The 22,367-nt window shown below is 47.4% G+C and overlaps 1 protein-coding gene across 1 annotated transcript in view; it reads left to right on the top strand.

The window, feature by feature from the left end:
- Positions 1-21,539, top strand: part of LGMN (legumain) — a 28,495-nt gene extending 6,956 nt beyond the window's left edge. The window contains exons 10-14 of the mRNA XM_077268006.1: positions 1,083-1,172; positions 2,582-2,782; positions 10,122-10,292; positions 10,616-10,683; positions 20,650-21,539. Of these exons, the coding sequence (XP_077124121.1) occupies positions 1,083-1,172; positions 2,582-2,782; positions 10,122-10,292; positions 10,616-10,683; positions 20,650-20,692 (573 nt within the window). The 3' untranslated portion in view covers positions 20,693-21,539. The remainder of the gene's footprint in view (positions 1-1,082; positions 1,173-2,581; positions 2,783-10,121; positions 10,293-10,615; positions 10,684-20,649) is intronic.
- The last annotated feature ends 828 nt before the right edge of the window (positions 21,540-22,367 follow it).

Genomic DNA, 22,367 nt, shown 5'->3' with positions numbered 1-22,367 from the left:
ATAGGTATCGGGGGAGCCTTGGGACCTTCAACTTGTCCTGTGTCTGCCCCAGGAGTCTCTCTTCGAGCATCTCCCCAAGTTTCCTTTAATGGAATGTTGCCCTTTCTGGTGGACATAACCTCTATATGCCGGGTGTCTGAGCTCTTCCTGCAGGTCTCCATCAGGACAATGGGTTGTGCCTAGCTTTAGCTTCCACATCGATGGGGGAAATCATCCCGCCCTCATTTTTCTAATTTCCAGATCAATCCCGGGATGGTTTTTTTTTTTTTTCTTCTGTGTCCCTCAATCCTTTTAATGTTTGTTTGTTCTCTCTTTCCAGCAGTTTTTTTTTGTTCTATACATTTGGGGTACACAGCTCCCACCCTATTCCATGTTTTCCTGGCTGGAAACATGTTCTTATTGTCAGGGGGCCAGTGTGTGTGTGTGTGTGTGTGTGTGTGTGTGTGTGTGTGTGTGTGTGTGTGTGTGTGTGTGGTTTTTTTTGTTTGTTTTTTTTGGTGCACAAACTGAGCTGCCTGGTTTCTGAGGAGCTGCATTTTTCAATGCAGTGTTGCCTCTTCTAGTGGCATACTGAATACTCCTAACCCTGGGTCTCTGCACATTCCCCACCCCCAGTGAACAAGCGAGGGATTTTATGGTATCTATTTTATGTAAAAATCAGATCTCAGTTTTTCCACGATGAACATGCTTCATGCAGATATGTCACAGGGAGAAAATAAATGTTTAGAATGTGTTTTTTGTTTTTTTGTGTTTTTTTTTCTATTAATTTGGGAAACTAAAGTAAAATTGCCCAGTGTTTGAGAGGATTTAGGAAACACAATAGTGTCTAATACTTGTGATTTGCTGTCAACTCCTTGCATTTTTTTCATGAGACGTTTTAGTGTGGCTCTATTCACAGCCCAAGGCAACAGAAAAAAATGTTTTAATTTATATATATATGTATATATATTACTGTATATATAATTTTGGAACAGCACCAAACACAGTACCTTAACAAAGTGCACTTGCAATAGTGGAGAAATGTAAAATATATTATATAATTTCTTTTTTTTTTTTTTTCTTTTTTTTTCAATATTTTCCAGGAGGATTTGACCAAGGAGACCCTACACCAGCAGTTTGTCCTAGTGAAGCAGCACACGAACACCAGCCACGTCATGCAGTACGGGAACCGGGTGAGTGACTGAGCACCTTCCACTATAGGTGGGCATTCAAAATGTTTTACTCTGCGTTTTTTTTTTTTTTTTTTTTTAATGCTTCTAAGGCTACTTTCACACTAGCGTCGTGTGACGGACGTCGCAATGCGTCGTTTTGGAGAAAAAACGCATCCTGCAAAGTTGCCCGCAGGATGCGTTTTTTCTCCATAGACTTGCATTAGTGACGCATTGCGACGTATGGCCACACGTCGCATCCGTCGTGCGACAGATGCGTTGTGTTTTTGGCGGCCGCGACGCACAAAAAAAAGTTCAATGTTACGTTTTTTTGTGCGTCGGGTCCGCCATTTTCGACCGCACATGCGCGGCCGAAACTCCGCCCCCTCCTCCCCGGAGCTCAGAATGGGCAGCGGATGCGTTGTAAAACTGCATCCGCTGCCCACGTTGTGCTACATTAACACACTGTCCGTCGGGCCGACGGTTTGCTACGGCCCGTACCGACGGACTAGTGTGAAAGTAGCCTAAGAGGGCTGGGAGCTCGCCAGTATGGCTGCCAGTTTAAAATTTCCAGGGACTATTCTGTCACCGATTTCATGCTTTGGTATGTCAGCAGATTTTCTACTCTAAAATTGCTGTCCATAAGGGTATGGCTCCACGGTCCGGAGGGGCGGCGGTATCGCCGCAGCGGCGAAGCCGCTCGGCGCTAAGCCCCGCCCCCTTAATGGGACGCGATCATGCCGGATGTGTTAACTCTTCACATCCGGGATGATCGCTCTCTCCCATAGGGCCCTGTGATATGCCTTGCGGGGACGCTGCGTCCCCGCAAGGTGTACGGACATGCTGCGATCTGAAAAGACGCGCAGCATGTCCGTAGTCGCAGGGCCGCCGCGTGCGGGTTTCCACGCATAGTGGAGACAGGATTTCATCAAATCCCCTCCACTATGCAGGAACATCTGGACGCTGCTTGTTTGACGCTGCAGCGCTGCGCAGCGTCAAACAAGCAGCGTTTCCTGAACGTGGAAACATACCCTAATAATGGCATAGACCTCACGTGTTCATAGGATACGTGTCTGATTACCGGTGTCCCACCGCTGTTCCTGAGAAATGGGGTTTCTATTTTTGTGTGATTGAAATGGCTGCTGCTATGATCGGTGAAGAGGGCATTGATTGCACTTGCAGTAGATTCAGATCATTACCAATCCATTTACATGGGACCTCTTGTAGGGTCCCAGCTGTCGGACCCTCACAGATTGGTATCCTGTGAACAGGTGACCCATTTTGGACACCGGACAAGCTCTTTAAGAAAAGCCGAAAACCTGTTGGCAAAAACTAGGTTTACTTCCCCAAATAGGTTCAGACTTTGCAGCAGAGCTTGCAATCTCCACTCTCAGTTCTGACGTTTTCCTCTGGCTTTCCTCTTCTTTTTGCAGACCATCGCCCACATGAAGGTGAAGCAATTTCAAGGCAGCGGTAAATCTGTGGCCCCTCGTCTCAGCTTGCAGCCCGTGAAAAAGTTGGATCTGACCCCCAGCCCTGACGTTCCCATGGCCATCCTGAAAAGAAAACTTATGGCTACTAACGACCTGACATCGGCTCGGGATATTATGGCGAGAATCAAATCTCTCCAGGAGGTAAGAGACAGTGGCCCAATGACTGGTGCTCAATGTTGCGTTTATGATGTTCTCTCAGGAGTTGGCGTTTGCTCAGTACATAAGTGGAATGTACTACTTTTTTGGATTAATAAAAAAAAAATAAAAAAAAAATCTCATATGGTTATATGAAAAATATCAACTTGCCCTCAATGATATGGTGTGCGGTGCACATTTTTGGTACTTGGTGCAAAATCCCTTTCTCATTAACTTAATTGGGAGACCCTTAGAATCATGGCTGCAGCAGCTTACGCCCATGGTTTCCTGTATCCACCTCAATGACGTGACAGAAGAGGTGTGTTTTGTGTGGTGTTTTTTTTTTTTTTTTTTTTCTTTTCCTTGCACTTTTACTAAAATCCCTTTCTTGCAGCCTTTATTGGGGACACCGCTAAACTATGGGTGCATGCTGCTGCTATGGTTTCCTGTGTTCCACCCCTCAATGAAGCGAGTTAGAAATAAGAGTTGTGGTATTTAAAAAAAAACAAAAAAAAAACTCCTGGTCAAGGTTGAATTGATTGATTCTTTTTCCTGGTCATTGGTTCGTCCCATCCCAAGTAGATCTGGTCTGTGGTTCAATGTCTTCTTGCAAAGCATCATCATTGCTAAAGCTTCTCCATAGTATTTCTTTATCGCTTCATTGGGGGACACACAACCGTGGGTGTATGCTGCTGCTGCCAGGAGGCTGACACTATGCAAAAAAGGAAAGAGTAGCTCCTCCCTGACAGTATACACCCACCGACAGGCACCAAGCACCTCAGTTTGTGCTTAGTGTCTGTAGGAGGCGGACCTGGATCGTCAGATCCGCTGCTAACCTTTGTTCCCTTACAGGTTTTATTGTTTTTAGTAACATTCTCTTTTTGTCTTTCAAATACAGCATTTGAGGGAAACGGGGTGTTATTCTCACTCTGCCTTCCCAGGAGAGGCGGCTGAGCAAGCAGTGTGGTGTCGCCCACATCGCAACTCTCAGACCGCCGGCAGGACATTATCCCCTGTCACCCTCACAGGTGCTCCAGGGTCTAACTGGTGGCGGTCCTAGCCAAAAATGTCCCCCTCACCTCTCTCCTCTGAGAGGAAGACTGTGGTCACCGGCGGTGACCTTCCCCTGCGCTTTAGGGGTTGATGCCGTCTTCAGGATGAAGGATTCCTGATCAAGCGACCCTCTCTATCATGGGCCCCTGGACGATCCTCATATCATGTGGAGCCGGCTTACAAGGAAGGTAATGGATCATCGTCCCTTAGCTCCACATTAGTATTCTAACATTACCAGGTGTCCCGGCGCTCCTTCGGTTCTCTTCCTTCCCGACATCCTACTTTCACTTTCGCAGCCCGGCTGGCCACGCTCCCCGCATCGGGCGCGCTTTCTCGGTGCTCTTTTTCCACCACTCAAGACCGCTCTTTCAAATGTGGCACGTCCACTTTATTGCTCGGCCCTATCAAGAGCTTTGCATCACTCACCTCAGCGGTCAATCTTTAGGCACGCTCCTCCTCTTCACCGCAGAGACTCCTGCTTCTGCAACTCTGTGCACGGAGGGATCATGGTGGGGGGACTCAGATAACTCTATCTGCACTATGGTAGGCTTGTTTTTCGGCGCTATCTCTGCTCCTCTCCTCGGTATCTCCCTTATACCGCTACAGGTTCACCTAAGCCTGTTATTATCAGTATAGCGTTTTCAGAATCTCCTTATGTCCAACTCTTCTGGAGCCTCCCTCTCCAAACCTACCATAACTCATTACACCTGCGCTCGCTGTCAGAAAAAGTGGTCAGTCGGCCAGTCGTCGCCTTTCTGCCAGTCCTGCAGGCCTCCTACCATGTCTGCACCGCAGGAAGCTTCCAACTCTCGGGATGAGTGCACTCCCCCTCCCCCAGAGTGGGCCGTTGCTATGGCCCAGTCAGTATCTGACTTGACTAAGGATTCCCAGTCTCTGGTCCAGGCGCTTGAACGACTTCCACAGCTGTCCACAGCCATCAGTGCTCCGAGCGTCTCTCATGGCGATTCGCACGCACCTGATAACGACCCTCAGAGAGACAAACCAGCCAGCCGTTATAGAAAAAGGACTCTGTCTGGCTCTTCATCCAGCTCTCCGGGTCCCTCTGCAGCACTCACGCTGCTCTCCTCTTCCCAATTCCCCTCTTCGGAGGAGGACCTTAGGTTTGATGTGGATTTCCAGTCCTGGTCTGACTCCGGTTCAGACCAGACTTCTAGTATGCAGGCTATCGTGGATAGTCTCATCTCAGCTATTTCTCAAACTAAAACAGGACGAGGCTTCTCCCCAGGATCCTTCCGTTTCCTTTAAGCGGGTCAAACGTCCCTCTCGCTCCTTTCCCGACCACGAGGAGTTTGAGTCTACCCTGTCTAAGAACTGGGAGCATCCCGAAAAGCGTTTTTCGGGCAGAAAACATCTGAACGTTCTATATCCTTTTAATGCCGATCTTCTTTCTAAGTGGGCAGAGTCCCCCAAAGTGGACCCGCCGGTCTCTCGTCTTTCTTTTAAGACTGTTCTGTCCTTACCGGATGGTGTGTCACTTAAGGACACAACGGACAGACAAATTGAGGCACTAGCCAAATCAGCCTTCGAGGCAACGGGTGCTTCCCTCTGTCCCAGTTTCGCCTCCACCTGGGTGGCGAAGGCGGTCTCTGCCTGGGCCAAAATTCTTTGCCGGGGCATTTTGGCTTCAGCTTCTCCAGACGAGCTAGCCGAACTTGCAGACCAGATTAACCACGCCAGCAAATATCTTCTCACTGCCTCCTTGAATGTAACAGCCTGTGCAGCCATGGCGAGTAGCAACATCGTCGCTATTCGCAGCGTTCTTTGGCTGAAGGCATGGAATGCTGACACTACTTCTAAGAAGTCCCTCACCAACTTAGCCTTTCAGGGTTCCAGGCTTTTTGGAGCTCGGTTGGACCAGATTATTTCAGACGCAACTGGAGGCAAGAGCACATCCCTTCCTCAGTCCAAGCCATAACGCTTTTTCAACATAAAAGGCCCTCGGCCATTTCGTCCCTTTCGCCCGTTTGCAGCCTCAGACTCCTCATCACAACAAGAGCGCCCCGTGGCCTCGGGCGAACGCAGAAAACCTTCTTAAAAGCCAGCCCCCAGTTGGAGGCCCAGGGGTCAACCCTCCAGGTCCTCTGGGTCCCATTCCAACAGATACCTTTCTAAGTGACGGCTCGCCCCCACCTAGGACTCTTTCCAGGGTGGGAGGCAGGCTTCTTTTCTTCAAGGACATCTTGTTGTCGGCGGTCAGCAACTCCTGGGTCAGAAAGATCATTACCTCCGGCTACAAAACCGAATCTTCCTCCTTCCCGGAAAATCGTTTTTGTCTCTCTCGTCCACCCAAACAACCATCCCAATTACCCGGTTTGCTTCAGGCCGTGGCATCCCTGGTTGCCGCCGGAGTAGTCGTCTCCGTTCCTTCCAACGAGCGGTTTTCCGGTGTCTACTCGAACCTCTTTGTAGTCCCCATGAAGGACGGTTCTCTCCATCCGATTCTGGATTTAAAGCTTCTGAATCGCCATGTTTGACCCCACCACTTCAGGATGGAATCCCTGCGGTCATTAATCGCCGCCATGGAACCCGGGGAGTTTCTCTGCTCGGTGGACATTCAAGATGCGTACCTTCATGTTCCCATTTGTGTACGGTGTCAGAAATTCCTTTGGTTTGCAATCCAAGACAATCACTACAAATTCACGGCCCTTCCTATCGGCCTGGCATCTGCCACCAGAGTTTTCACCAAGATCATGGCGGCAGTCATGGCCATTCTTCGTTCCAGGGTGATTCTAATTATCCCTTACCTGGACGATCTGTTGATCAAAGGGTCGTCTCATCGAGACTGTGCTCGAAGTCTCCAAATCTCTCTGGACACTCTGACTCGTCTCGGCTGGATTCTCAACCGAGACAAGTCCTCTCTGATTCCTTCCCAGTGCCTGTCCTTCCTGGGCATGCAGTTCGACACGAACTTGGCTCGGGTTTTTCTCCCGAAAGACAAATTCACCGTTCTCCTCAAAGCGGTCCGTTCTCTGAAACACCCAGCTCCCCGCTCACTTCGGTTCAGCATGGGGAGTCCTGGGAAAGATGGTTGCCTCCATGGAGGCCGTACCCTTCGCCCAGTTCCACACGCGCCCTCTCCAGCTGTTTCTGCTATCCACCTGGAACAGGTCCACGAATGTCCTGGACCGTCCCATTCGCCTTCCTCTCCAAGTTCGTCAGTCCCTAACTTGATGGACTCTGTTCTCCTCAGTCCTGAGAGGAAGATCCTTTCTTCCCCTTCAGTGGCAGGTCATCACCACCGATGCCAGTCTGCTCGGATGGGGAGCAGTCTTTAGAGATCACACAGCGCAGGGTCGCTGGTCCACCCAGTAGGCTCTTCTTCCCATCAACCTCCTGGAGATCAGAGCAATCTTCCTTGCCCTACTCCACTGGCTGTCTCTCCTGACGGGCCTACCCGTCCGCGTTCAATCGGACAATGCCACGGCCGTGGTGTACTTGAACCACCAAGGCGGGACTCGCAGCAGTCAAGTAATGGCGGAATCAGCAAAGATTCTTCGGTGGGCGGAACGTCACGTTTCGGCTATATCAGCCGTTCACATTCCAGGGGTCGAGAATTGGGCAGCCGATTTCCTCAGCCGCCAAGGTCTGGCAAGCGGGCGAGTGGTCTCTCCATCCCGCAGTCTTCGATCAAATTTGTTTTCGCTGGGGCACTCCGGACGTCGACCTTATGGCGTCTTGGATGAACCACAAGGTGCCTCAGTTTGTCGCCAGATCCCGGGATCCTCTGGCCATCGGCCACGACGCTCTGGTAATACCGTGGTTCCAGTTTCAACTTCCCTACCTGTCCCCCCCCCCCCCCCCCCTCTCTTCCCTTGATCCCAAGGGTAGTAAAAAAGATAAAGTTAGAGGTGATTCCTGTTATCCTGATAGCGCCACACTGGCCAAGGCGTCCTTGGTACGTGGAGCTAGTAAACATGCTCGCGGATGCCCCTTGGAATCTCCCAGATCGGCCAGACCTTCTCTCGCAGGGCCCTCTCTTCCACCAGTGTTCTCAGTCTCTGAGCTTAACGGCATGGCCGTTGAGGCCGCGGTCTTTAAGGAGTCCGGCCTTTCTCCACAGGTCATACAGACCATGATCAGTGCCAGAAAGCGGGCGTCTTCTCGCATTTACCATAGGTACTGGAAGGCTTTCTTCCGGTGGTGTGAAACAAATGAAGTCTTTCCGATGTCCTTTTCCCTTCCGGACTTCCTTGGCTTCCTTCAGTCAGGTCTCGACTCGGGTTTGTCCCTCAGTACCCTAAAGGGTCAAGTCTCCGCTTTGTCCATTCTTTTCCAAAGGGACTTGTCTTACGTTTCTCAGGTAAAGACTTTCTACAGGGAGTTGCGCATCTTGCCCCTCCTTTCCGTTCCCCGTTGGAACCTTGGGACCTTAATCTGGTTCTCGGTGCTCTTCAGGCCGCTCCCTTCGAACCTCTTCAGGACGTGTCATTTTCCCTTCTTTCTTGGAAGGTGGCCTTCCTCATTGCTATCACATCTATTAGGAGGGTCTCAGAGTTGGCAGCCCTATCCTGCCGTTCCCCGTTTCTGATTCTTCATCAGGATAAGGTCGTTCTTAGACCGGTCCCTGAGTTTCTTCCCAAGGTGGTCTCTGCTTTCCACATCAATGAGGACATCGTCCTCCCCTCATTTTGTCCTTCCCTGGTTCATCCCCTACAGCGGTCTCTTCACAAACTGGACGTGGTCAGGGCCATTCGGGTCTATCTTTCTAGAACTGCCTCTTTCCGTCAATCCGATTCTCTCCTTGTTGTTTCCGGGGGTCATCGGAAAGGCCTTCAAGCGTCAAAATACGCAATCTCGCGTTGGATTCGATCAGGGATATCAGAATCCTACCGTGTTCATGAGACACGGCCCCCTCCGGGGGTGCGGGCCCACTCCACCAGAGCTGTCGGAGCTTCTTGGGCTGTTCGTCACCAGGCTTCTGCCTTGCTGGTTTGCAGGGCCGCAACCTGGTCGTCTTTGCACACTTTTACGAGGTTCTATAGGGTTCATACCCAAGCCTCGTCTGATGCAGGTTTTGGTAGGAAGGTACTACAGGCGGCGGTTGCGCACTGGCCGACCTGAGCGATTCTCTTAGTTTCTTTCTACCCACCCTGTTCTGGGACTGCTTTTGGACGTCCCACGGTTGTCTGTGTCCCCCAATGAAGAAAGTGGGATTTTTGATACTTACCGTAAAATCTTTCTTGCAGCCTTCATTGGGGGGACACCGCACCCTCCCTACTTGTTTATTCTGGTACCGTGTTTGGGGCCTGGTGCCCCAGTTGAGTTGGTACTTAACTCAGTAAGTATATGTCGCGTCTCCTGCTTTTTACACCAACTGAGGTGCTTGGTGCCTGTCGGTGGGTGTATACTGTCAGGGAGGAGCTACTCTTTTTCCTTTTTTGCATAGTGTCAGCCTCCTAGCAACGGCAGCATACACCCACGGTTGTCTGTGTCCCCCAATGAAGGCTCCAAGAAAGAGATTTTACGGTAAGTACCAAAAATCCCTCTTTTGCAATTATTATTGCTTTCTTCTTGTCTCCATAAACTGATGGAGGAAAGATTTGTCTGCGGCTCCGGGGCAGAATGGGGTCATACACTGTAGAGGTGCCTTATAGTTTGGCTCCATTTCTCTAGCCTTACACTATTCTGCAGAAGGATGGGGGAGTCCTGAATTAAATGTCCTTACTTAACATAGTCTGTAACTTGTTAAAAAGGGATTTTTTCGGGCCAGACTATGTCTCTACTGTCCACCAGTCAGCAATCTGACCACTGCAACTGGGACTGATGCATCACGTGATGACCCTCGTGTCAAGTTCTGAACGGCCTGAATTTAGGCTAATCAGGGTTGTTGTTTTTTTTTTTCTTCTTCTTCTTCCTCTTGTTTTGACCTCAAATTAATCCTGCTGAGCAGGTTCTGCTGTGCACATGTCCCGCCTGAGTCATTATATTGTCGGAGTTCCTCATTCTCATGAATCCATATGAGGATGACGTAGATAGATTGCTGAGCCGGGGAAAACACATCTGTGTCACATGAGAACCACATGGTCCCTTCACTTCTCTGCCGGTTACACAGTTCCTGTGTAGAAGAAGAACTCTGCCCATCGCTGGCGCTGTGGTTCAGGTGCTGACAGTGACTGGTCCGTGGCACCGGTTTATTGAGGACATGAGTGCAACGTCTTCCAGCAAATATTGGCTGCGTTTAGCACACAAAGTTCTGGAACGTTAGCCAGTATCTACATTTGTGTTCTCAGGTGACTTTATTTTTTTCCTTTTTTTTTTTTTTTTTCCTCAGGCAAAATCATTGATCCAAGAATCGGTGAAGAAGATCATTTTACTGGTGACTGAATCTGATGAGCTGGCAACTGAAATCTTCAGCGATCAAGTGATCATCAACGATGTGTCCTGTTACCGCTCAGCGGCTGAGCACTTCAAGACGCGCTGCTTCAACTGGCATTTCCCGCTGGTGCGACATTATGGGGGGCCTACGGCAGACCACCAGTCCGTGATGTATTAGTCGTCTTATCTCCTACCATGTGGCATCAGTCAAGCAGACGTGCCCCCATTACTGGCACTCGGCTGCTCATACTAAGGGCACAGTCGGCTCCTCATTCCTGGCTGTATTTATATATTGATTAGGCACTGGGCTATAATATATAATTTTTTTTTTTTTTTTGTGTTGTTGAATTGGAAGCTGCTGCAGTGTACCCAGGATCTGCCTGATATTATTTCCTGCTGGTCCCAGTAGTGTGATTTGAGCAGTAATGTATTTTGTTTTTGTCCCTGCAGTATGAATATGCCATGAGGCAGTTGTACACGCTGGTGAATCTCTGTGAGGCCGGCTACCCCCTGGACAGGTAACATTTTGACGTTCTTAAATTCAGACAGAACAGAGAAGTGATATCTGCCATCAGTCTGTTCCGTGCTGGGTCGGACCAGCCGAATCTATCTCTAATCACTAACCAAATATTTCTGGCTCCAAATTTAAGCATTTTAGCGATTTATAGAAATGGATGTGGAATATGTTTTGCTGATCAATATGGGCTTCTGGTGCAGATTAGATTTTCAGCTTTAATTTGAGGGTATTTACTTCCTAATTGGAGGAAGCGTTCAGGAATTACAGCTGCCTAATATACAGCTGCCTCTTTTTCAAGGGATCAAAAGTATTTGGACGTTTACAGTGCCTTGCGAACATATTCTGCCCCTGGGAACTTTTCAACCTTTTCCCACATATCATGCTTCAAACATAAAGATAACAAATGTAAATTTTTGGTGAAGAATCAACAACAAGTGGAACACAATTGTCAAGTTGAACAAAATTTATTAGTTATTTTAAATTTTTGTGGAAATTCAAAAACTGAAAACTGGGGCTTGCAATATTATTTGGCTCATTTTACTTTCAGTGTAGCAAACTCACTCCAGAAGTTCACTGTGGATCTCTGAATGATACAATGCTGTCCTAAATGCCTAATGATGATAAATATAATCCACCTGTGTGTAATCAAGTCTCTGTATAAATGCACCTGCACTGTGATAGTCTCAGGGTTCTGTTTTGAAGCACAGAGAGCATCATGAAGACCAAGGAACACAACAGGCAGGTCTGTGATACTGTTGTGAAGAAGTTTAAAGCCGGATTTGGATACAAAATGATTTCCAAAACTTTAAACATCCCAAGGAGCACTGTGCAAGCGATCATATTGAAATGGAAGGAGCATCATACCCCTGCAAATCTGCCAAGACCTGGCCATCCCTCTAAACTTTGATCTCAAACAAGGAGAAGACTGATCAGAGATGCAGCCAAGAGGCCCATGATCACTCTGGATGAACTGCAGAGATCTACAGCTGAGGTGGGACACTCTGGCCATAGGACAACAATCCAACAATCAGTCGTACACTGCACAAATCTGGCCTTTATGGAAGAGTGGCAAGAAGAAAGCCATTTCTCAAAGATATCCATAAAAAGTGTTGTTTAAAGTTTTGCAACAAGCCACCTGGGAGACACACCAAACAAAAAATTGATGGGAAGATGGATGGAGCCAAATACAGGACAATTCTTGAAGAAAACCTGTTGGAGTCTGCAAAAGACCTGAGACTGGGAAGGAGATTTGTCTTCCAACAAGACAATGATCCCAAACATAAAGCAAAATCTACAATGGAATGGTTCACAAACGTATCCAGGTGTTAGAATGGCCAAGTCAAAGTCCAGACCTCAATCCAATCGAGAATCTGTGAAAAGAGCTGAAAACTGCTGTTCACAAACGATCTCCATCAAACCTCACTGAGCTCGAGCTGTTTGCCAAGGAAGAAAGGGCAAGAATTTCAGTCTCTCGATGTATAAAACTGATAGAGACACACCCCAAGCTACTTGCAGCTGTAATCGCAGCAAAAGGTGGCTCAACAAAGTATTACGTTAAAAGGGCCGAATAATATTGCACACCTCACTTCTCAGTTTTTCAATTTCCACAAAAATGTAAAATAACCAATAAATTTCATTGAACTTCACAATTGTGTTCCACTTGTTGATTCTTCACCAAAAATGTACATTTGGTATCTTTGTTTGAAGCATGATATGTGGGAAAAGGTTGAAAAGTTCCAAGGGGCCGAATACTTTCGCAAGGCACTGTACATTAAGTTCTTTTAATGGCCTTCTCCCTCATTAGGGTATGTTTCCATGTGGCGTACCAGCAGCGCTTTGAACAGAGCGGATCCCCACTCCGGCCAAAGCGCTGCCGGCTTTTGTACGTGCGGTGATTCCACATGTGTTCATTGAACCATGCGGTATCACCGCATCCTATACATAGAACGGTGCTATTTATCTTGCAGAGACTGAGCGTCTCCGCAAGATAAATAGACGAGCCACGTGTGTAAATGCAGGATTGCCATCTGTGTTTTTGTACGCACAGTGGATATGGGATTTCATAAAATCCCATCCACTATGCTGTAACATCTGGCCGCGGATTGGACGCTGCAGCTATACGCAGCATCCAACCCGCAGCAAATACTGAACGTGGAAACATACTCTTAAAGGGAACCTGGCGTGTTTAACTAAAAGAGCCAGCTTGTGCAGCACTAATGCTGCATTCTGTGAAGGTGGCTCTTCTTTTTCTGCTCCCTTCCAATACAGCAATATTAATTTTTATAATTTTTGCACCATACCTTTAGTCTGTCCGGGGGGCACATCTTTTCCCCTGGACACAACTGCCTCCCAGCCATCAGTCAGCCCCTCCGGGCGCCGCCTCCTCTGTCTTCAGTAACATACCCGGCGCCTGCGCTGTACTTTTCTTTTTCGGGCATGCGCTGCCCTTCGACTCACATCACCTGATGGAAGTCATCTCGCACCTGCGTGTACCAGAGATCCTGTCCCGCAGTGTGAATAAATCAGAACACACGGCGGGTGGGATTCTCAGGATTCTTCCGCCCACCAATGTCCCTGGACAGTCAGGTGGCGAAAGACCGCACCCCAGCATCTGTCGTCACCACCTGCCACGGGAAGAAAGGACCGACCCTGGAAGATGAGAGGGGATGACAGCCACCAATTGAGAGATCATTTGACTCGGGGAGAGAGCCGAATAGGGTGATCCAGAGAGAGAACAAACCTGTTCCACAGAGAGAATGGCCTGCTGAAGTGGTCTTGAATGGAATTGCGCAGAAGAAATTGCTTCAGACGCTGCCACCATCCTTCCAAGGACTGTCATGGCTGTACGGAAAGATGGAAGCTGAGGGCCCTGTAGAGAACGAACTCCCTGCTGGAGGATTGCTCTCTTCTCTTTGGGAAGAAAAACCCTTGTCTGGTGGGTGTTAAACAGCATGCCTAGAAAAATGAGGACCTGAGTCAGAACAAGGCAAGACTTTGTCTCTTTTCGGATGGCTAGTCAACAAAGCAGTGTGTCCAGAGCGATGGCCAGACGTTCCTGGGCCTGAGAGAGACTGATCCTTGAAGAGGATGTTGTCAAGGTACAGGATGAGCACTAGGCCCCTGATCCGCAGAATGACCATTCACGCTGCCGTGATTTTTGTGAAAACCCTGGGACCGGTTGTGAGCCCGAACGGCAGGGCGATGAATTGAAAAGGTCTGCAAAACACAGAAATCTGATGCCCTAGTAAAATAGGGACAATGGAGATGGGGGTCATGGATGTTTATGGAGTACAGGAATTCCTGCCCCTCTATGGAAGCAATTACTGAACAAAGGGACTCCATCCTGAAATGATGCAGGCGGACCCGTTTGTTCAGTAACTTTAGATCCAGGATGGGACGAACCGCACCGTTCTTCGGCACCACAAATGGGTTTGAATAAAACCATGTGAACAGTTCCCGGTCTGGAACGGGAACAATGACCCCCTGAACTGAGAAAGGCGATGGAAGCAAAGCAACCCAGAAACAGAAGCTTCTCTTGGAGGACGAGATTCGGAGAAACTCTCTCGAGGCCACGTAACAAAATCTGTTTTGTATCCTGAGGATACAATCTCCCTGACCCATGCGCCTTCTACTGAGGCAAGCCAAAAGTCTCTGAAAAACAGAGATGACCGCCCAGCCTGATAGACCTGGTAATCTTCCTTGGCATGACTCATCTCAAGATCCCAGCGTATCTAAGTCTGGTGGATCTACTCTGGGCGATACAGGGACGCCAGGAAGGGGTGGGTTTAAAGGAAGCCTTTTTCGTATCCTGGCGATCCTGCGGCCTCTGCTGGTGGGAAAAATCCTTCGTTGCATTGAAAGGAACAAAAATCCCAAAACTGATGCTTCAGAGGAGATCGACGAGGTTTGAACTGAGGAAGGAGGGAACTTGTGCACCCAGTGGCCTCTTTAATAATTTGGTCCAACCTGGAGCCAAACAGACTGGATCCTTGGAAAAGCAAGCTTGTAAGGGACTTTTAGAAGATAAGTCTGCCTGCCAGGCCTTAAGCAAAATCTGACGAATGACCACAATATTGCTTGAAGCCTGAGCCGTGCATGAAGCAGTGTCCAGGGAGCCAGATACCATGTACTTCACCGCATGATAAATTTGATCCACCAGGTCTGCCAGTTTCTCCGGTTGAGCTCCAGCAAGAATGCCCTGACGCAGCTGTTTAGCCCATGCAGATATGGACTTTGACACCCAAGTAGAGGCAAAGACTGGGCACAACGTAGAAGCAGCCGCTTCAAAGGCTGACTTTGCAAATGATTCTACGATCCTGGTGAGTCCTTGAGGGATGCTCCATTAGTAAGCGGGAGGACAGTGTTGGACAGTCTGGAGACAGGCAGGTCCGCAGTTGGAGAAGCCATCCAATTAGCCGTGAGCTCAGGGGCGAAGGGATATAGGATGCCGGTGCGCTTCCCTCTTTGGAAGCGTCTGGTTGGGTTCTCTTTCCCTGGCAAGAACCTCCTCAAATTCTCTATGTGGGGCAAAATCCTTGGGAGCTGGTTTTGACAGTCTAAACGAAACCGCCTGTTCTGCGGGTTCCGTAGAGGTGTCCTTAATGCTAAAGGTCTGGTTGACCTCCACAATGAGGCTCTGGACCTTGTCTCTCATGTTAGAGGCTTGGTCCGGTCATCCTCTGATAGTGCGTCTGAAAACGCTTTGCCTGACTCTGGAGAGGAGGATCGGGAAGAGGCAGACCGCTGGGGAAGACCGGAGGGAGAGATGGAGCAGGAAAAAGACATAGAACAACGCACCTGCCTGGATCTCTCACGCCCTATGGGTTTAGGCACAGTCTGAGTTCTGCGACCCACTAGCAAGGGTGGAGTCTGGGAGGGGCAACCTGTCAAGAACGGACACCAGGGTCTATGATGCCGTGGTGAGGTCTGCCACGGACTGAGACAGAGGGAAAGCCCACACTGGGATAGGGGCATCGCTATCACCTGGGACAGAAGGGGGCTCCTGGGTGGTGGGCACAGGGGGAATGCTGCAGTCGTGACATAGAGGAGAAGAATGACCTGAAGGGAGCTTGCAGTTACACAAAAAGCATACAAGGTGTCTGACAAGAGCAGAGGAAGCAGGGGGACGGGAACGCTCTCCTTTAGGATTAGGCATGATGAGCAGACCCACTAACTGATTCAAGAAGGTTAGGGGACAGAAGGGGAATGTAGAGTAGAGTGTCCGTCTGCAGAGCAGAGCTACTCACAGTAAAATGCAGGTGACCCGTAGTCTGCTTCCAGCTGTGAAGGGCGATGAAGAGGAGATGCAGGTCCCACAAAAACAAAATCACCTTCCGGATCCACACAGACAATGGCGATCGCAATGAGGGTGAAAAGGATCTGCAGCAGGGTGAGTGAACGCTGAAGGTAAAAAAGCCCGCTCTAGGGCTGGAAGAAGGGGCTGATCTAACAGCCGGGTCCGGAAGGAAAAAGATGCCGACTACTGCAGCGCTGCCTGAATCCGGGAAGAGTGGGCGGAGCTAACCGCCGGGAGAGGAGGAAGCGACTGGCTGGAGAATGGGAGGGAGAAAAGCTTTCCTCCCGCCCAAAGTGCTCGGAAGAAGGTGCTGAGAAGGGGGCGGAGCCAATGCTAGGCTCGAGAAGCAAGGGCCTAGATTGCAGCCGGTGACCGCCGGAACAGAGGGGAGCTGTGCGTAGGCCCTAAAAGTGCAGTAAAAGGTAGTCCAGCGCCCCAATCTAAAAGCCCTACTACCCCAGCACCCGTTAAAAATAAAGAGAAAAAAATACACTTCTGTCTTCATCCTTTGATCTTTTGTATCTTCTTCTTTCTGTGGATCTTTACCTTGTCGCCTCTGGAAGGAACCTGTAGAAAAAGGAGATGTACTTATCTATCCAGGAAATGTCAGCCGTCCGAAAATGCTGTCTTGCAGGACGTCCTCACCTCCTAAAACAGGCTCTGGTGGGTGAGTGGGTAGGAGATGGGAGCCACGACCAAATCCGGATCACCTAAACATTCTTCTGTGTTAGGGGGTTGGGGTCCTGCCGATTAGACATATGAGAATACGGGGTGGCAGTACACGCCGTACTCAGTCTCGACGTGGGAGTACAGTTGTGGTTGTTCACACTGTATCCCCCCCAGAGGTAGGGGAAAAGATCCATCTGAAAAAGGAGACGTTACTGGAAAACGATCCGTGTCGACCTCCTACTGACACTAAGCTAAAACTGATTAACCTAGTCCTGGTCGGTGGGGTGTACCCTGCTGAGGAGGAGCTAACTTTTTTTTTTGTGCATAGTGTCAGCCTCCTAGTGGCAGCAGCATACACACCCATGGTTCCTGTGTGTCCCAATGAAGCGATAGAGAAAAACCTTCACTACATCCCTCCCAAGTGGACTTTCCAGGAAGTTGGTGTCTCGAGATCTAAGTCCACCATTAAGAGAAGATGTCATAAGCGCAAATACAGGGGGTCACCACATCGTGCAAACCATCAATCAGCCTGGAACTAGGCCAGATTAGATCTTGCATTTAAGGAAGCTGCCCAGTTCTAGAAAAGCAAAACAAAGATCAACCTGTCCCAGAATGATGAGAGAAAAAAAAAGAAAATAGGCCAGATTAGATTTTGCCTAAAAATTTAAGGAAGCTGCCCAGTTCTAGAAAAGCAAAATCAAGATCAACCTGTCCCAGAATGATGGGAGGAAAAAGAAAAAAAAGTCTAGAGAAGGCTTGGAGCGGCTCCTGATCCCTGGCTTCGAACATCCTCTAACACATGGTGCGGGGATGCATGGCTACCAAAGGTACCAAGTCACTAGTGGTTATTGAAGCCAGAAGCCAGCGGATGAATCCTGTGTATCGGGCGATACTTTCTGCTCTGATTCAACCAAATGCAGCAAGGTTGATTAACGGCACATCACAGGACAGATGAACAATGACCGAAAATATCCTGCAAAAGCAAAGAAGATAATCTGCAATGGCCGAGTCCTCACCAGGTTTCAGCCCATTGAGCTGTATTTAACTGGCTGAAGATGAAATTGATGGCAGAAAGAGCCACAAACGAGCGAGAACTGAAGTTACTGCAGTAAAGGCGGCAAAGCCTCACATGGTAGGAGACCAGTGATGGTGACGTCTATGGCCTCCAGACTACAGGCCGTCATTGCTGCAAAGGATTCTCTGCAAAGGGTTAAAAATGACCATTTTGTTTATGGGAAAGTGAATTTGTTCAACTACTATTGAGCCCCTGAAATGAGGTGGCTTTGTAGAAAAATGGCTGCAATTCCTAAAATGTTTCACAGGAGATTTAAAATCAACCCCTTCAATTGTAATTAAACCCTTTCTGACGTTGGGCGTACTAGTACGCCCACGTCTGCCTCCCTCCCTTTGATGTGGGCACAGCTGACCTTTGCCCTGGACAGATATAGATTATTAAGTGCACAGTAAACATGCGATAATGCTCAAAAACATAGCTCAGTCTTAGGGCATATCATTAACACAAAACTGAAAATAAAAATTAAGAAGCAACCACAACAAGACTGATTTCATCAACCCAGGCATCATTTTATTCAGTATAACGGCACCGACCTGACACTGGCTGTAGGTTACTGTGCACAATCCTGCTGAGAGGTTCTTTTTAACATGCATTTCCAGCGATCGCGTCGGAAATCCACCAATCTGTAACGCCCCCCATCACGTGATCATGGCACAGGCATAGGTAGGCATGACAACCAGAGGTTTCCTGGAGACCTCTATGGTTGTCACTGCCGGATTGCTATGAGCACAACCTGATGGTCGGAGCTCATGGCAAGTGAGGTATTTGCTATATACAAGTGATTTGATCATCGCCTACATGTAGCAGAGCTGATCGGGTTATGGCAGCTTCTAGCCTCCCATGGAGACTATTGAAGCATGCCAAAAGTTACAAAAATAAAAATAAGTTCAAATCGCCCCATTCAAAATAAAACAAACAAACAAAAAAAATCAAACATACACCTATTTGGTATCACCGCGTTCAGAATCGCCTGCTCAATAAAAAAAAAAAAAGTCATAACCTGATCGCTAAACTGCCTAACGAGGGGGAGTGGGGGAAAAATCAAAACGATCAAATGCACGTATCTGCGTCAGCTCAGCACGCAAAAAATAAGCCCTCACCCGACCCGAAATCAATGAAAAATGGAGACGCTACTTGTAACGGAAAATGGCACTTTGTTAATTAAAAAAGAACCTAGACATGTTTGGTGTCTAAGCGGTGAAATTTTTTATCTATGAACTCGTAATGACCTGGAGAATCATAATTGTAGATCAGTTTTAGCATTTAGTGAACCTAGTAAAAAAAAAAACTGTCGGATTGCACCTTTTTTGCAATTTCACTGCACTTTTTTTCCCGTTTTCCATGATATTACATGTTAAAACCTATAGTGTCGTTCAAAATTAAAACTCATCCCGCAAAAAACAAGCCCTCACATGGCCATATTGACGGAAAAATAAAAAAGTTATGGCTCTGGGAAGAAGGGGAGCAAACAGAAACACAAAAGTAAAAATTTGCCCAGGGTGAAGGATTTAAAGTTGGACTTCAGAAAGGCAGATTTTAATGGACTCAGAAAAAGGGTAGGAAAGGTCCAATGGCTGGAAGTTCAAAAGGACAGAAATGTCCGAGAAGGATGGGAGATTTTGCTAAATTAAATTTTCTATGGCTCTGGGAAGAAGGGGAGCAAAAAATGAAAATGCATAACCAAAAATGCCTGCGGTCATGAAGGGGTTAAAGTGGAGACCTTCAAGCTTAGTTTTGTTTTTTTTTTTATTAAAAAAACAAAGTGTCCTGCAGCGGTGAGATTGGTCAGATCCAGAAATATTTAGCTTTTCACTAAACAGATTTATAAATGTTTAACCAAACACTAATCTTCCCAGTGCTTCCTATTCACATGCAGGCGCTGTCATTCTAATATGGGCACAGGCACAGCTCCTCTCCGCGCCTTTCCTCCTCCAGACTCTTATTTGGCCTCGGTCCCTTCTTCTTACCACCACATTAGCTGCTGCATACTCTCTGCCCAACGCTGGTGGCCGATCTCATGGCTACAAACCTTTCCTTATTTTTATGCAAAAGAATAAGTCAATTGGACTCTAAATGACAGAAGGAGAGTTTGCATATTAAAGGTTTTGTTTTCCCTTTTTAATATATTTGGTAGCTGTGACTCCCCATTTGCAGACTTTAGCACTCACAACCTCGGGTCCATCGGTCCTGCTGGATGGGGGTTACTTAGCACGAGAAGGATTTCTGGAGTTGTCTGAACTGGGTGCAAAAAGCTGTTCCTCCACCTATCATACATGTGTGTAACTTCCAGTTGAGACTGGTTTGATGCCGCACTGCTCCTTGTAGCCGGAAGCGTTGGATTTTAGAGGATTTAAGTGTAAGCAGAGTAATTAGTTTAATTTGATGTAATATGCACTGTATATGCAGCACATCCAGGCTGCGGGGGCCACATATTGATGGGATCCGCTGCAGGACATTTTTTTTTTTTTTTTTTGCCTGGACATTTTGCACTTTTGGCCAAGGCCGTGTTCAGTGACATGAAAATGTGACTTAATGTCAAAATTAACAGAAATTTACAAACTTACAAAATACATAAAAATCACATACACAATGTATAATGTACTTAGATTAAAAAAAATAATAAATTCATATGATTAGTACCAAGATGTTCACCAATTGCCACAGTTGGGTTCTCTAAGAGCAGTATTAAGTGTGATAAAACACCCCGTCATGCAAACTTCATTCTATTTATGGCTTTAAAAAAACAAACTGCATTGAGTGTAAAGGGGCCTCTGGGTTTCTTTGGGGAGGACGCAGGAGTTATTGGGGGGGGTAATTATATTTTTATATATTTATTACGCGCACTCATTACCACTTTCAGGCCACCAAATGAGTTAATATGCTCCATTGTGATCTGATGTAAAAGTCTGCCATCCTTTTTTCTGCAGAATCCTCCAGGTTATGGAGAACGTTTGCCACAATCTGCACTGATGGCTGCCAATCACCAGCAGCTTCTGTAGGGAACCTGATCACTACCCTCCAGCTGCTCGTCCGCTCCTGGTGCAGCAGAGCCAAATCTGGGACCCCCAAGGTGGCTGCTCACACTACAACCAAACTGGACAGTCCTTGGTTAATGATTAAGAATATAAGCAAGAAGCAAGGTGTTTTTTTGCGATCCTCAATGATTGGGATGAGACGGCGCCTGACAAGAGCAACCAGAGGCGACTGGCAGCTTTGGTCACGTTCCAGCCAGCGCCATGTGGAGACCTGGTAATGTCAGATACTTTTACCTCCTGACCTAGTGCCCATGATGTCCGTTTTACCTCCTAAGAAAAAATGACTGCCACTTGATTTAACTTGCTTTTAAAGCAAATTCCTGCATTTCACTGTGCTATACTGACATGTTACATCCAGAGCTGCATTCATCATTCTGCAGTTCCTCACATTTTGCTGCTACATCTCCGATATCTGAGACCAATGCAGGTTGTTATAAGTTCCACACATTATATTGTAAGATCAAGAGCTGCGCTCACAAATCTGCCGCTCATTATGCAGTCACCTAAAGGCTTCAGATTTGCCTAAATTTGCTCGAGTGTGAAATGTATAAATTATCCTTAATCTGACTGCTCCACGTCACAGACCTTTTGCAGCAGTCTGAAGAACTTGCCTTTAAATTTTATTTTTGCTTTTGACCTTCTAATGGGATCTGACTGTTTTTGATTGGAAATTACAGCAGCAGACTTTTTTTTGACATCTATGTAATGATTGTAAAAGATGTTAAATGCTGATTTTTATTTTTTTTCTCCTTATGTTTGAAATAATAAAATTGGCTCCATCAGCCCCTGATGTCCATTATGTCCCGTCCAGCACTGATGCTCAGTACAAATATCGGCATTTTCCCGCTGAAGTGGTGTGTTTTTTTTTTTGTAGGCTATACAGAATGAGCAATGCTCCATGTGTAATTAAATACCAAATCATAGCAGACATCCTATGTGCATTTTAATTTAATGCTATTCTCCACCATAGAACAGCTGTACAGGTAAAAACTTGGCAACATTTACATTGGCTTCAATAGAACTAATGAAGGCCCAGGAGCAGTTTTCCTAGCTATCAGTCAATGTATATCTATGTATATGCAAATGCTTTAAAGGGAACCTGTCGGCAGGATTGTGCACTGTAACCTACGGACAGCGTCAGGTCAGTGCCGTTATACTGAATAATGATACCTGGTGATGAAATCTGTCTCGTGGTTGTGGTTTTTTAATCTTTATTTTCAGTGTTGTGTTAATGCCTATGTCCCGGGGCAGCCTGTGGGGGGGCTTCATGTTGTGCTCTGATTAGGTATTCTGCCTACAGAAGGGGATTTTTTTTTCAAGCTTTATATATAATATTCATTGTTAACTAGGGGGCAGGTCAGTGGGGATCAGTGACCTGTCAGCAGTCCCAATTATGAATACCTAATCAGAGCATCACATGTAGACCCCTCACCCCTACAGGCCGCCCCAGGGCACAAGCATATCATTAACAGAAAACTGAAAATAAAGATTAAAATGATACCTGGTGGTGATATACTGATACAACAACAAGATGGATAACTGCACTGTCCTGATAGAGATTGTGTGTGTGTGGTGTAAGTGTGCACAATCGTGCTGACTGGTTTGCTTGG

The sequence above is a fragment of the Ranitomeya variabilis genome, chromosome 1 (assembly GCF_051348905.1).
Source record: "Ranitomeya variabilis isolate aRanVar5 chromosome 1, aRanVar5.hap1, whole genome shotgun sequence".
Classification (NCBI taxonomy): Eukaryota; Metazoa; Chordata; class Amphibia; order Anura; family Dendrobatidae; genus Ranitomeya; species Ranitomeya variabilis.
Note: the sequence above shows the minus strand (reverse complement) of the source record. Positions and strands in the feature narration are given on the sequence as shown.